General features: G+C 58.5%; 1 protein-coding gene across 1 annotated transcript; it reads right to left on the reverse strand.

Moving 5' to 3' along the window:
• Positions 1-4,541: 4,541 nt before the first annotated feature.
• LOC136466274 (predicted GPI-anchored protein 23) lies at positions 4,542-5,291 on the reverse strand. The gene is made up of 2 exons (XM_066464672.1): positions 5,058-5,291; positions 4,542-4,886 (listed from the first exon to the last, which is right to left on the reverse strand). The coding sequence occupies exons 1-2, from the start codon at positions 5,289-5,291 to the stop codon at positions 4,542-4,544; spliced, it is 579 nt and encodes a 192-aa protein (XP_066320769.1).
• Positions 5,292-12,549: the final 7,258 nt, after the last annotated feature.

The following is a 12,549-nucleotide window of genomic DNA, read 5'->3' on the forward strand; positions in this document are numbered from 1 at the left end:
GACCCCTGAGGCCGAGGAAGCCCTTGCCAGGCTCAAGGCACTGCTCACCAACCCCCCCCCCCCATCCTGGTTCCGCCCACTGAGGGCGAGCACCTCTTACTCTACGTCACCGCAACGACCCAAGTGGTCAGCGCGGCCGTAGTAGTCGAGAGGCAGGAGGAGGGACATGCTCTACCCGTCCAACGACCTGTCTACTTCGTCAGTGAAGTGCTCTCCGAGACTAAGACGCGTTACCCCCACATCCAGAAGCTGGTTTACACCATAGTCTTGGCTCGACGCAAGCTGCGTCACTACTTCGAGTCCCACCCGGTGACTGTGGTGTCGTCTTTTCCTCTAGGAGAGATAATCCAAAACCGGGAGGCCTCGGGTAGAATAGCCAAGTGGGCTGTCGAACTCATGGGGGAAACCTTGTCTTTCGCACCTCGGAAAGCGATCAAATCACAGGTCCTGTCCGACTTTGTAGCCGAGTGGACCGACACACAGCTGCCACCCCGTTCAGATCCAATCAGAATGCTGGACCATGTACTTCGACGGGTCTCTGATGAAGACGGGGGCTGGCGCGGGCCTGCTCCTGGTCTCGCCCCTCGGAGTACACATGCGCTACATGATTCGGCTTCACTTCGCCGCCTCCAACAATGTGGCCTGAGTACGAGGCCCTCGTCAACGGCCTGCAAATCGCCATCGAACTTGGAGTGCGACGTCTCGACGTACGGGGTGATTCGCAGCTCGTCGTCGATCAGGTGATGAAAGAGTCAAGCTGCCATGACCCCAAAATGAAAGCGTACTGCACGATAGTACATCGCCTAGAGAACAAGTTCGACGGTCTCGAACTCAACCACGTTGCGCGAAAATTCAACGAGGCCGCAGACGAGCTGGCAAAGATGGCGTCGGTGCGGACCTCGGTCCCCCCGAACGTCTTCGCCAGAGACCTCCACAAGCCATCCGTCGACTACGCCTCGGTGATGGAAGAGGGCCCATCGGCCGAGCCCACCATAGGGCCCGAGGCTCCCTCTGCCACCAAGGCCCCGCCAGCCGAGCCCGAGGCCATGGCGACTGACGCAGAGCCTCCCAAGGCCGACCAAGGAACGGACTGGCGAGTCCCTTTCCTTGACCGCCTCGTTCGAGGAGAGCTTCCTGCGGACAGAACCGAGGCCCGACGGCTTGCGCGACGAGCTAAGACTTTCGTCCTCTATAACGGCGAGTTGTATAGGCGCAGCCCGTCTGGTATTCTCCAACGATGCATCACCACCGAGGCTAGCCAATCCCTACTTTGGGACTTGCACGCGGGAGTCTGCGGGCACCACGCGGCGCCTCGGGCGCTCGTGGGTAACGCCTTCCGCCAAGGTTTCTATTGGCCAACAGCGGTGGCCGACGCCACGAAGCTAGTATGCTCCTGCGAGGGATGCCAGTACTATGCTCGACAGACGCACCTCCCGGCCCAAGCCCTCCAAACCATCCCTATCACATGGCCATTCGCTGTGTGGGGGCTGGACATGGTTGGGCCTCTGCAGAAGGCACCTGGGGGCTATACCCATCTGCTGGTAACCATCGACAAATTCTCCAAATGGATCGAGGCTCGTCCGATCACTCAGATCAAATCCGAGCAAGCGGTGCTGTTCTTTACGGATATCATCCACAGGTTTGGGGTTCCCAGCACCATCATCACCGACAATGGGACACAATTCACCAGTCGCAAGTTCCTAATGTTCTGCGACGACCACCACATCCGGGTGGCCTGGTCGGCCGTAGGACACCCAAGGACGAATGGCCAAGTAGAGCGTGCCAACGGCATGATCCTACAAGGCCTTAAGCCAAGAATATTCAACCGGTTGAAGAAGTTTGGCAAGAAATGGCTCGCCGAACTCCCATCAGTCATCTGGAGCCTAAGAAACACTCCGAGCCGAGCCACGGGGTTCACGCCTTTCTTCCTAGTCTATGGTGCCGAGGCCATCCTACCCACTGACCTGGAATATGGTTCCCCGAGGCTGCAAGCCTATAACGAACAAAGCAACCGCACAACCCGAGAGGACGCCCTCGATCAGCTGGAGGAAGCCCGAGACGTCGCGCTACTACACTCAGCCAAGTATCAGCAGAGCCTGCGGCGCTATCAGGCCCGACGCGTCCGAGGCCGAGACCTGAAGGTAGGCGACCTGGTGCTGAGGCTAGCACAGAGCAACAAGGGTCGCCACAAGCTGACCCCGCCATGGGAAGGACCGTACATCATCGCCCAAGTCCTGAAGCCCGGGACCTACAAGCTGGCCAATGAGAAGGGCGAAATCTTCACCAACGCTTGGAACATAGAACAGCTACGTCGCTTTTATCCCTAAAATTCCAAGCATTGTATATCTCGCTTCTCGAAATGCAATTAAAAAGCGCTCCTTAGTTGGTCGTTACTTTTCGAGAAACCCCCCGAGCCCACCGTAGGTCTCAGCAGTACAATAAACACAATAAGGGAGACTCGGCTCTGCCTCAGCAGAACCAAGCCTCCCTCGGGGGCTAGATGGGGGACACCCCCTAAGGGGACACCCCCTAGGTCCCCCATAGGTCCCACGCACCATTTTTAGTTGCTTTTCGAAAAATTCCTACGCCAAGTCTCTGGCAGGCTCTGACGAATCATTTGTAGAGACTCCTCGGACCAAGGTCTGCTTCCTAAGCAAGAGGCCGGTCGAGTCGCGAGACAGCCTACGCCCCCGGGCTACGGCACTCCCTCACTACCTCTCGCTCAAGGGACGGCTTAGGCCCCAAAGGGTCGCTTTGCAAACGAAATCGGATCAGGAGCAACAGAGGGCAAAGGCTCGGAAATATGAGAAAAACAACTAAGAAACACAAATACGTCAGAAATAAAAAGCCTCGACGGCCACAAACGTTATGATACAAAAATAACCCCTAGTCTATCTTTACATAGCCCCCGGGGCCCAGATTAAGGCTCCGGGCCCTCAGCACCGGCAGAGGGTAGGGGAGGAACCACCTCATCTTCAAAGAGCGTCGCCAACGCCGTGCCAGGGCCTTTAGCCGCCTCCAGCAGCTTCGCGACCGCCGCATGGGCCTCCTCGTCATCATCAGGCAGAACGTAGCCATCGCTGATGGCCGGGAGGTCGACGCCAAGGTAGTGAGAGGAGATGACGGCCATCGCCCGCTTGACACCCGTGTGCAGCGCCCCTCGGAGCCGCTCGCGCATTTGGCTGCTCAGCGCAATCAAGCGGCTCCCCAAGGAGCTACCCGATTGAACCCCCTCAACTTCCAGGGCCTCGCAGGCGGAAAGGGCAGCACGCTTTAGCGCCTCGTGCTCCCCAATCTCGGTCTTGAGCACCGTCTGCACCGCGCTGGAAGCCTCGGCGACCCGAACGATCTCCGCCTCTGACTCTGCGCCACGGAAAGCGAAATAAGGCCGAGCCAGAGAAAAAACAGCCTGAGCGGGGGACGGGGGCCCACGGAGCTCACCCTTGGCCTTCAGCTCCCAGCGTCAGGGTCTCGGCACGACAGGCCTCGGCTTTCTCCTTCAACCGCTGGGCTTCGACTCGAGAGGCCTCGGCCACCCTGGAGGCCTCACTCCCCAGCTCTGTGTCATACAAGGAAGTTAGGAAGCGAACGTAAGGGGAAGAAAACGAAACAAGGGGACTCGAACTCACCCTCGACCGTCCCCCTCAAAACCACAGCCTCGATTTGCGAGGCCTCAACCGCAGCAAGGGCCTCGTTCAGAGCACCTTTGGTCAGCCGGTGCGCACTCTCCTCTGCCCCCAGCTGCCTGGCGAGGGCCTTGCCCGAGGTCGTCGCTTCTTCAGCCCGGGACCTGAAGGCATCCCGATCGCTGGCGGCGTGGGTGAGCTCCTCCTCCAGCTCCTTGATCCGCGCCGCCAAGGGGGCGAGCTGCGTCTGGGCTATGGCCGCCTCGACCTTCGCGTCGACACAGCGAAGGCGGAGGTCCTCCACCTCCGCGCCTCGGGCCGACAGAAGCTCGTTAGCATCGGCAAGAAGGCCCCTCTGCCTCTGAAGCTGGTCCTAGATTCCCCTCTCCCGCTGGAGGAAGACCGACTTCCCAAGGGACCGGGTCTCGAGCTCCTGAGGAGGCAGAGCAGGGGTCGTCAATTACGATAAAACCAAGGAAAGAACAGCGTCGCGCGAGAAAGGAAAACACGAACCTGAGCGACTCCGGGCAGTTCGTTAGCCACCACGGACAGCGCCGTCCGTAGCGACCGTTCCGCCAGCTCGTGGTACTGCTCGAAGGTACTCCAGCGCCCGCCCTCGGCCGTATCCTCGAGGGCGAACAAAGGCTCCCCCTCAGGGTCGTCTCGGCTCCGCCACAGTACCCGCGGGTGATCCCACCCGCGGGGCTCGGGACGCACCCACACGAGGGCCGAGTTTCCCTCGTCTAAGAGCGGTGCCGGCTGCTCCACGGCATCGGTCTCTTCGGCGCCAACCACCTCCTATGCCCGGGAAGTATCGTCGGAGGAGATCGGGTAGACCTCCGTCTCCTAGGCACTCTCCCGCAACAACGGCGGGCCCTGAGCCAAGGGCACGGCCGAGGCCTCCGCCGCCGACATCTACGCCTCCTGCACAGATGGCCTCGCAGCCATCACGACGGCCGTGGTGACCTCGGGGGCTCCGGCCTCTGCAGTCACAGCCTCGGCGGTCTCGGGGGCTCCGGCCTCCGTCATCATGGCCTCGCCAGACGCAGAAGCGCCGGCCGCGGACACTGCGGTCTCGGCGGCCATGGGCGTCGGGGCGCCCATCGCCTCAGTCCCGGGGGTCCCGGGAGCCTCGGCAACAAAGGGCACGATGGCCCCATCCGACCGTGTAGGGGCCGCCTCGGCAACCCTTCCTTGGGCAGCTGGTTCCTGTGGGTCGACCCTCGCCGACGCCGCGCCGCGCTGGATGGCGGCTTGTGCCTCCGCCACCCAGTGGGCAGAGGAGCCGGGGCTCCCCTTAAGCGCTTTAAGGGGCGCCAAGGGGAGGTCGTCCGCAGGCCGCTTCCGACTAAAGAAAATCAACCTACAGGGTCAGCACGAGACCAAAAAAGCGAATGAAAGACACCATAACCCCGCCAAAAACACACTCACTTTGAACGAGGCAGCCCCAGCTTCGCCACAGCAAACCTCCTCCGCAACGGCGGAGGCGGCGGCAGTGGCGTCGCATCCGTATCCACCGGCGCCGGTCGGTCCTCGGCGGACCCTGGTGCCCCTTCGATCCTCTGCGGGGCCGGTGGCGTCGCCTCCACCGCCACCTGGCTCTGCCGCGACCGCCGAGCTTACCGGGCTGACGGCGCGTTTGCCTAACGCCCGCGCCTCGGGCATGTCGGCCACGGCCCGGAGGGAGCCCGCCGCCCGGGTCTGCTTCCTCTCCCCTTCCCGGGGGTGCCGGGCTGCTTACCGACGCCCCGGGAGCCACCTCCTCGATGTCCGGAAGGTGGTCTAGGGGGCCTCGCCCCACCTCGCCCTTGTCATCCCCGTCCGAGGCCTCCGTCGACAACGACGTCGACGGGGACTCCTCCAACGGGAGACCTTCCTTCCGTTGCTGACGGCGGCGCTTATCCAACGCCTCGCGCGCAAGGATATGCTTCGTGCGCTTCGCCGCCTTAGCATCCTCCCGCTTCTTCTGCGCGTCGGCGTGAGCGCGGTTGATCGCCCGCTGCCCCGCGTCCTCGGGAACGGGCGGCGGGGAGGAGCGCACGTCCCTCATCCCTTGAAGAAACGACAAACGCGCATAAGGAAACAAAGGATAAAGGGAGATCGAGGAGGTTCAGAGGCTACGGCGGCGCCCGACTTACCAGCAAAAGGAACCCCCACGACGGACGCATCGCGATGGGGGTCAGGCTGCCACCCCTCAACTTCACATCTACCGTCTCCCCCACCCGACGGTGAATTTCCTCGTCGGAGAGGGCAGAGGAAGACATCCGGGTGCCTTCGACGGGCTCACCCGGCCTCATCTCGAACAGCCGCCGCTGCCGAGCCATCAGCGGCAGCACCCTTCGGCGGTGGAAGGCGGCCACGACCACAGCGACGGTCAGGCCATGGTTCCGCAGCCTCGCCAGCCCCTCCAGGAGCGGCTCCAGCTTGGGCTGGTCGACCTTCGGGACGCCCCACTTCCATTTCTCCGGGCAACTCCCCACAATCCGCCCGGTATAAGGGGGAAGTCCTCCGTCGTCGTTGCGGAGGTAAAACCAACTCGTGTACCACCGGCGGTTGGAGGACGCGAGTTGGGCCGGGATGTAGAGGTGCAGGCGGTCCTGACGCACTTGGAGAGTGCAGCCTCCGGCCCTCGATGCCTTCCTCTTGCCCGACGTGCCCGTCGGTTTGGTAGTATGCCCCGCCCGGAACAGGTGGAGCCACAAATCCCAATGGGGAGCGATCCCCAAATACCCCTCACAGACGGCAACAAAGATAGCCGCCTGTGCGATGGAGTTGGGATTAAAATTGTGGAGCTCCACGCCGTAGTAACGCGGGAGCGCCCGCATGAACCGGTCCGCCGGTACGCCGAGGCCACGCTCGTGGAAGGAGACGAAGCTCACGACGTAGCCATCGCGGGGCCTCGGCTCCAGCTCGCCGTACGGAGCAATCCACTCCGGCCTACTAGGGTCCGTCACCAGGCGGAGGAGTCCGCCGTCGACAAGCGACTGGAGCATCTCCTCAGTGACATCAGACGGATCCCAAGGGTCCGCCTCGACAACGACGATGTTGCCGGCCATGGATGCGATGGAGGAATTGGGCGCGGCGGTGGACTTTTCTCCCTCCCTCCACACTCTCGCTTTTTTTTTCTCGCTTTCTCCCTAGGCTCGCTCTCCTCTCCCCTTCTTCCCGGCACCCGCTGCTCCGGCGACGGCTCGACGGAGGTGGCAGGCAAGGTAAGACAAGGAGGGGCGAGACTCTTCGGGTATTTATGCAGGGAGGAGGTGAAACGAACGGGCGATGAAATCAGGGAGGTTTTCCCCATCCGGCGCGGTTAACCACGAGCCGATTTCGGCGGCCCACGCGCCCACGTCCCCCGCATTAAATGCGAGGACAGTTACGTCCCGTCCATCACGTCGCGCTCGGCCACTACGGCAGCAGGCGTCGTTTCGCCTCCCCACGAAACCGCCTCAAAAGGCGCGCCGCACGTGGTCGAGCCAATAGGGAGGATATCTCCCGCGGCCTGTTCCTTTCATAGGAAGGAATCGGGCTCTGAGCCCGTTACGATCCAGGGGTTCGAAAGCTGGACCCCAAGGGGTTTCGACAGCTGCCCCAGGATAACAGAGTCAGGGGCGACTGCGGGCGAGCCTATACGGGGCCAAGGCCCAAGCGAGCGAAACGCCTGGGACACCCAAAGTTGTGTCCGAGACCAACAGGAAAGTATCCAAATGGGATCCCACCGTAGGGAGGCACCGAGCCACCGAGGCCCAACGAACGGCCTCGGCACCCGGATGTCTTCCTCTGATACTCTTGGAGTGTGTCTCTGGACCACTAGCCGTCCCCTAACGAACGGGGTTTGGACCTCCACTCGGACTACCCGATAACAGCTCACCGGAAGTGCCACCGCTCGTGCCCATCGAGGGTAGCGAGGCACGTTCCACCCCTCCTTCCGAGCGAAAAGGAAGCGCGAGGGTCGCATAAAAAGTCAGGGGAACCACTGACGGCCTTCTCGCCCTATGCAGAGGCTAGGGGGCTCCTCCTGCAAATATGCCGAGACCTCACGACCCGGGCTCGCGCCCAAAGGGGCCTCGGCAACAAACCCTCATGCGCGAGGGGCGTATGAAAAGTCAGGAGAACTCCCGACGGCCCTCTCACGCAGAGGCTAGGGGCTCTTCCTGCAACCTTGCCGAGACCAGAATGGGCTCGGCAAACTAACCCTCCATCCGAACGAAAAGGACGCGTGAAGACCAGATGAAAGGGCCAGAACACCCAAGACAAAGACAAACAGTCCAAAACCGCGCTAGAGGTTTCGCTACAAACACGATAAAAGGGCGCCTAGCCCGTTACGGTCCAGGGGTTCGAAGGCTGGGCCTCCAAAAGGTTTCGACAGCCGCCCCAGGGCAACAGAGTCAGGGACGACATCGGGACGAGCCTACGAATGGCCTAGACCCGAGCGAACGGTCGCTCGGGGCGTCCTAAGTCGTGTCCGAGACCGGCGGGGAAGTATCCGAATGGGATCCCACCGTAGGGAGGCACCGAGCCACCGAGGCCCGCGAACGGCCTCGGCACCCACTTGAGAAACCCCCTGGTACTCTTGGAGTGCGTCTCTGGACCACTAGCCGTCCCCCAGCGAACGGGGTTCGGGCCTCCACTCGGACTACCCGCTAACAGCTCACCGGAAGTGCCACCGCTCGTGCCCATCGAGGGTAGCGAGGCACGTTCCACCCCTCCTTCCGAGTGAAAAGGAAGCGCGAGGGTCGCATAAAAAGTCGGGGGAACCCCTGACGAACCTCTCGCTCCGCGGAGAGGCTAGAGGCCTCCCTGCAGCCTCGCCTAGACCCCCGCAACCCGAACTTGCGCTTGGGGGCTCGGCAAATGCAATAAGAACTACTCGTTCAAGACACAGAAATGAAGAAAGCCCCTGGAGGAGTAACACCACTCCCCCAGGGGCTCGGGGGCTACACCCGGCGGGTGCGCTCGCGTGCACCCACCAGAACCTCCAAAAAACAAACCCCAATTCCTACGGGGCAGGTATGAACCAAGCTTCGGACAACCCTCAGGGGGAGTGCACGCACTCCCCCCAAGGCTCAGGGGCTACTGTCGGGTACCTCAGAATGGGGTACCCCAAGCAAAACATCAAATGGGTTGCCCAAGTCCCATCTAGAAAATAATGATGATAAAAGCAAAAAGGTAAGTCGCGGGCCCCTCCCCCGTCGCGACCAGGCCCACTGGGTCCTCCTCCTCCTCGCCTCGAGCCCCGAGACAGAAGCCTCGGCAGGGAACGCCATCTCCGCCTCGCCCGAGGCTCCCCACAGAAGGCCTCGGCAGGAGGCGCGTTCTCCGTATCGAGCGAGGCCCCTCGCGCGAAGTCTCGACAAGGAGCCCGATCTCCGTCTCGTGCGAGGCCCCATTCTCCAGTGTCGCTCGAGGCCGGCTCGCCCGCGGTCCGTCGCCCCCCGCCTCGGCCGACCCTCCCGACAGCCGGTCACGTCCAATTAATGCTTTCCAACCACTCCCGTGATCTCAGCCGGACAGCGGCTCAACGTCATAGAAAGACCGACGCGACCCGAAGTCGCATCAGCACCATACCGGCCGGGGACGAGGCACGGCAGGGATTACCGGCCACTGTGTCCTGCACACTGTGACCACGATCAGCGCCTGGGACAGGGTATGGCGGGGGTTACTAGCCACTGTGTCCTACCACTGTGTCCACGATCAGCCGCTCGTTCAAGGTCTCGGCGCTGTACGCCAAGCCTCGGCGCTGCACACCAAGCCTCGGCACTGTACATCAGGGCCTCGGCAATATTGGGGTCCGCGCCTGCCGAGACCCCCCATCGAAGTGCCAGCCTCGGCCCGAACCAAGTTTCGGCCTCGTGCATAGTCCGTCTCCAGCGGCTTATGGACGCCGTCACGTCCACTCCGAGGAATTCCTGGGGCTCCCACGACGCACAGGATCTGATGGGACGACCACGTCGCCCCGGTACTCCACGCATAGGATCTGATGGGACGACCACGCCGCCCCGGTACTCAAGGATGGGCCACTCCGACGACCACGCCGCCACAGGAACAGGCCACAGGATTTGGACATGCCGCCCCTGTTGGCACGATGCCGCATAGTAATACATGTACTGTCCCTGCCCTCCCTTCAACTATAAAAGGAGAGGACTTGGGCCATTTAACGGTACGCACACATTCCAGCCGCTTGAGAGCAACGTCTCAGACGGTCCACGCGACACCCTGCCGAGACCTGGGATTAGTTTCCCTCTCTCTCTTAGCTTGTAACCCCCTACTACGAGCACTTCGGTGCAAGGAATACAAGATCGATCTCTCAGACTGGACGTAGGGCGTCAATTGCCCAAACCAGTATAAACTTTGTGTCTCTTTGCATCACCATCCGGAATCGAGAGCACGCAGAACAAATTCACTCGTTGGTTGAGGGACCCCCGGTTCCAAAACACCGACACTAGCTAATTATTAGCTAGACCTTTACATAACAACTATCCCACTATCTAGACCAAATCAGATAATGAGATATTAGCTAGCTAACTATTATCAGTAATGAATCCAAACAGAGCTGAAGTTACGTATACAGACACATGGCATTTAGGACTAAAAAAATAATTAGCTGTAAATGCAAGCACTTGTGCTGAGTCCGAGATTTAAACCCAAATGGATATGTTACTACCACAAGGAATTTAACAAGCTAAGATTCATGAGTACAACATTTATTTAGTTTTGAAAAAGTCAAACTTTGTAGTGCTTTACCGAACGCTTAGTAAAATTGTAAGCATCTCCTAAGTGCTTTCATACTATATTGGTTTTGTAGCTATAGGTTATTCCAAAGACCAGACCAAAACCAAAAATAAAAAACAAGGCGGTTTCATCGTATCTTTTCCCCTTAAAAAAACAGTTTCGTATTCTTTGACAGGGAAGTACTGTGTTTTTACCATTTCACACAAATATTTTTCTTCATATTTGTTCCGATCTCTTAATACGATTCCTGCACCAAAAGCGGGTTAACGGATAGGGCCACGTCGCCCGTTACCTACTGGTCGTTCGATCTGTCGAACTTGCGATGGCGGCCGTTCGATTGCGGATCGGTTTGGTCTCTACCCGTTTCTTTGTCAACCCAAAACCTCGAGAAGCTTCTCGGGCTCGACCGTCGAGCGAGCGGCAGCACGGGCGCCAGCCACCAGCGAGGCGGCGCAGCCCCGCGGCCGCGGGCGAGCCGAGCGTGGCCCTGCGGGCTAGCCGGACGCGGCCACCACCGCACACCACAAGAGCGGGCGACCTCCGCCCTCCGCCCTCTGCGAAGGTGCCGGCGTCCGCCCTCCGCCGCTGCGTCGCCTGCGGCCCACCGGCGTTCGCCCTCCAGCTATTACGCCACTCACCGTCCAGCTCTCGAGCCGACGCTGCCCCTATCTGGATCGCGGCGCTCTGCACTCGAGCTCCACCGCCTAGGCAACGAAGCCCTTGCCATCACCTCCGGCTCCACCTCAACCTCCAGAGCCGCTGCCAACCGCCTGCGGGCTACAACCAGCCCCGACCAAGTGAATATGCATAATGTCCAGTTCTGCTTCTGGACACCGTCCCCTGCAAGGTCTGCATCCGGCTGTCTCACCCACCACGCTGACGGCTGCGTCTACCAGGGCGCTGGACTGGAGCCGGGCTGCAGTGCTGCCTGCAAGGTGTTTGACAAGAGGTCCAACCCCACCTAACACAGTACGCTCCACAGCCCGATGGTGGACCTCAGGTAATCAGGTAACTTACCTTCTCCATTTGATGGATTTGATTTTTCGATGATGATGCCAATGTGTAGAGCTCTGATTAATGGAATGGAATCCTATACATTGAAGAATTGATTTGCAGAGAAAGAAAGATGAATCTTCTTCCTTGTCTCCAATGGTCCACGAGACTATGAGACAGCAAGAGAGAAAAGCCGTGTTAAAACTCATTTTCAATATGGTTGACCCAGTCCAAAAATTCTCAGTAAACCACTCTAACAGATTAATTAGAGAGTTCACGAAACATGCAACTTTAGGGAGTAAATATATAGAAACATATGATGACTTTGTGGGTTTGTGTAATTTTCTTCCTCTGAATGTTACTTGGCCACTTTGCTTGGTACTCTGATTCTGCTTTTGCTCCTAATACCACTACTACTGTTTTTGTCTCTGTGCCAATGTATGTACATATGATTTGATGAGCCAAGCTGGACAAATAGTCTCCAGTGATGGCATACATATACAAAATGCACTATTGCCGTTAGAACAACATTCTATATATTGTAAGCAAAGCAGATGTTTTCTTTTTCCTAGCATGCCTACTCTAGTATCTTGTTATTATCTTTTATTTACATTACTCTATAGATTCCAAGCACAGCGGATATTTTCTATTATCAAGTGTTTTCTATAGTCACAGGTAACCAATCTCACTACCAGATGTTGAAACCCCCCACGCTGTTTGCTTGTAGCCCAGCCATCGTTTTTGTAATTGTCTTGGTTGTCCAGCTTCTTTTGCAACACAATTTTTCCCCATTTCTTCTATGTCATGGTAGCTCACCATCCCAACCTCTCTGAACAAAGGATTCCATATTCATGAGATGACAAAGAACCCTCCAAATTATGTAATGCCAAGTATGGACTGATTAGATATACACCGTGCTTCCTCTAATTTATTATCTGTTGTCATTAGTTCCAAAGTTTTCGTCAAATTATTATCAGCTATGACTCTCTGTTCTGATTTATGCTTACCCAAAGGACTCCCTGATAATATTGAAGTTTATATTTGAGTTCATGAGCAATTATGTTCTATCGTATATATTCTTGCCCCTAAAGTTCGATTTTGCAGGCAAGGGTTGACGATCAGGCCATCTACATAATCAAGCCCATCACTGATCCATATTTTCTTACTGTTACATTTTCTCAAATGCATTTTAGCAAAATTG

Source organism: Miscanthus floridulus, chromosome 1, assembly GCF_019320115.1.
Source record: "Miscanthus floridulus cultivar M001 chromosome 1, ASM1932011v1, whole genome shotgun sequence".
Lineage (NCBI taxonomy): Eukaryota > Viridiplantae > Streptophyta > Magnoliopsida > Poales > Poaceae > Miscanthus > Miscanthus floridulus.

Coding starts and splice junctions, on each gene's coding strand:
- LOC136466274 (XM_066464672.1), bottom strand. CDS start 5,291: ATGCCCGAGGCGCGGGCGTTAGGCAAACGCGCCGTCAGCCCGGTAAGC. Junction 4,887..5,057: donor CTGGGGCTGCCTCGTTCAAA/GTGAGTGTGTTT, acceptor TGGGTGGCGGAG/GCACAAGCCGCCATCCAGCG.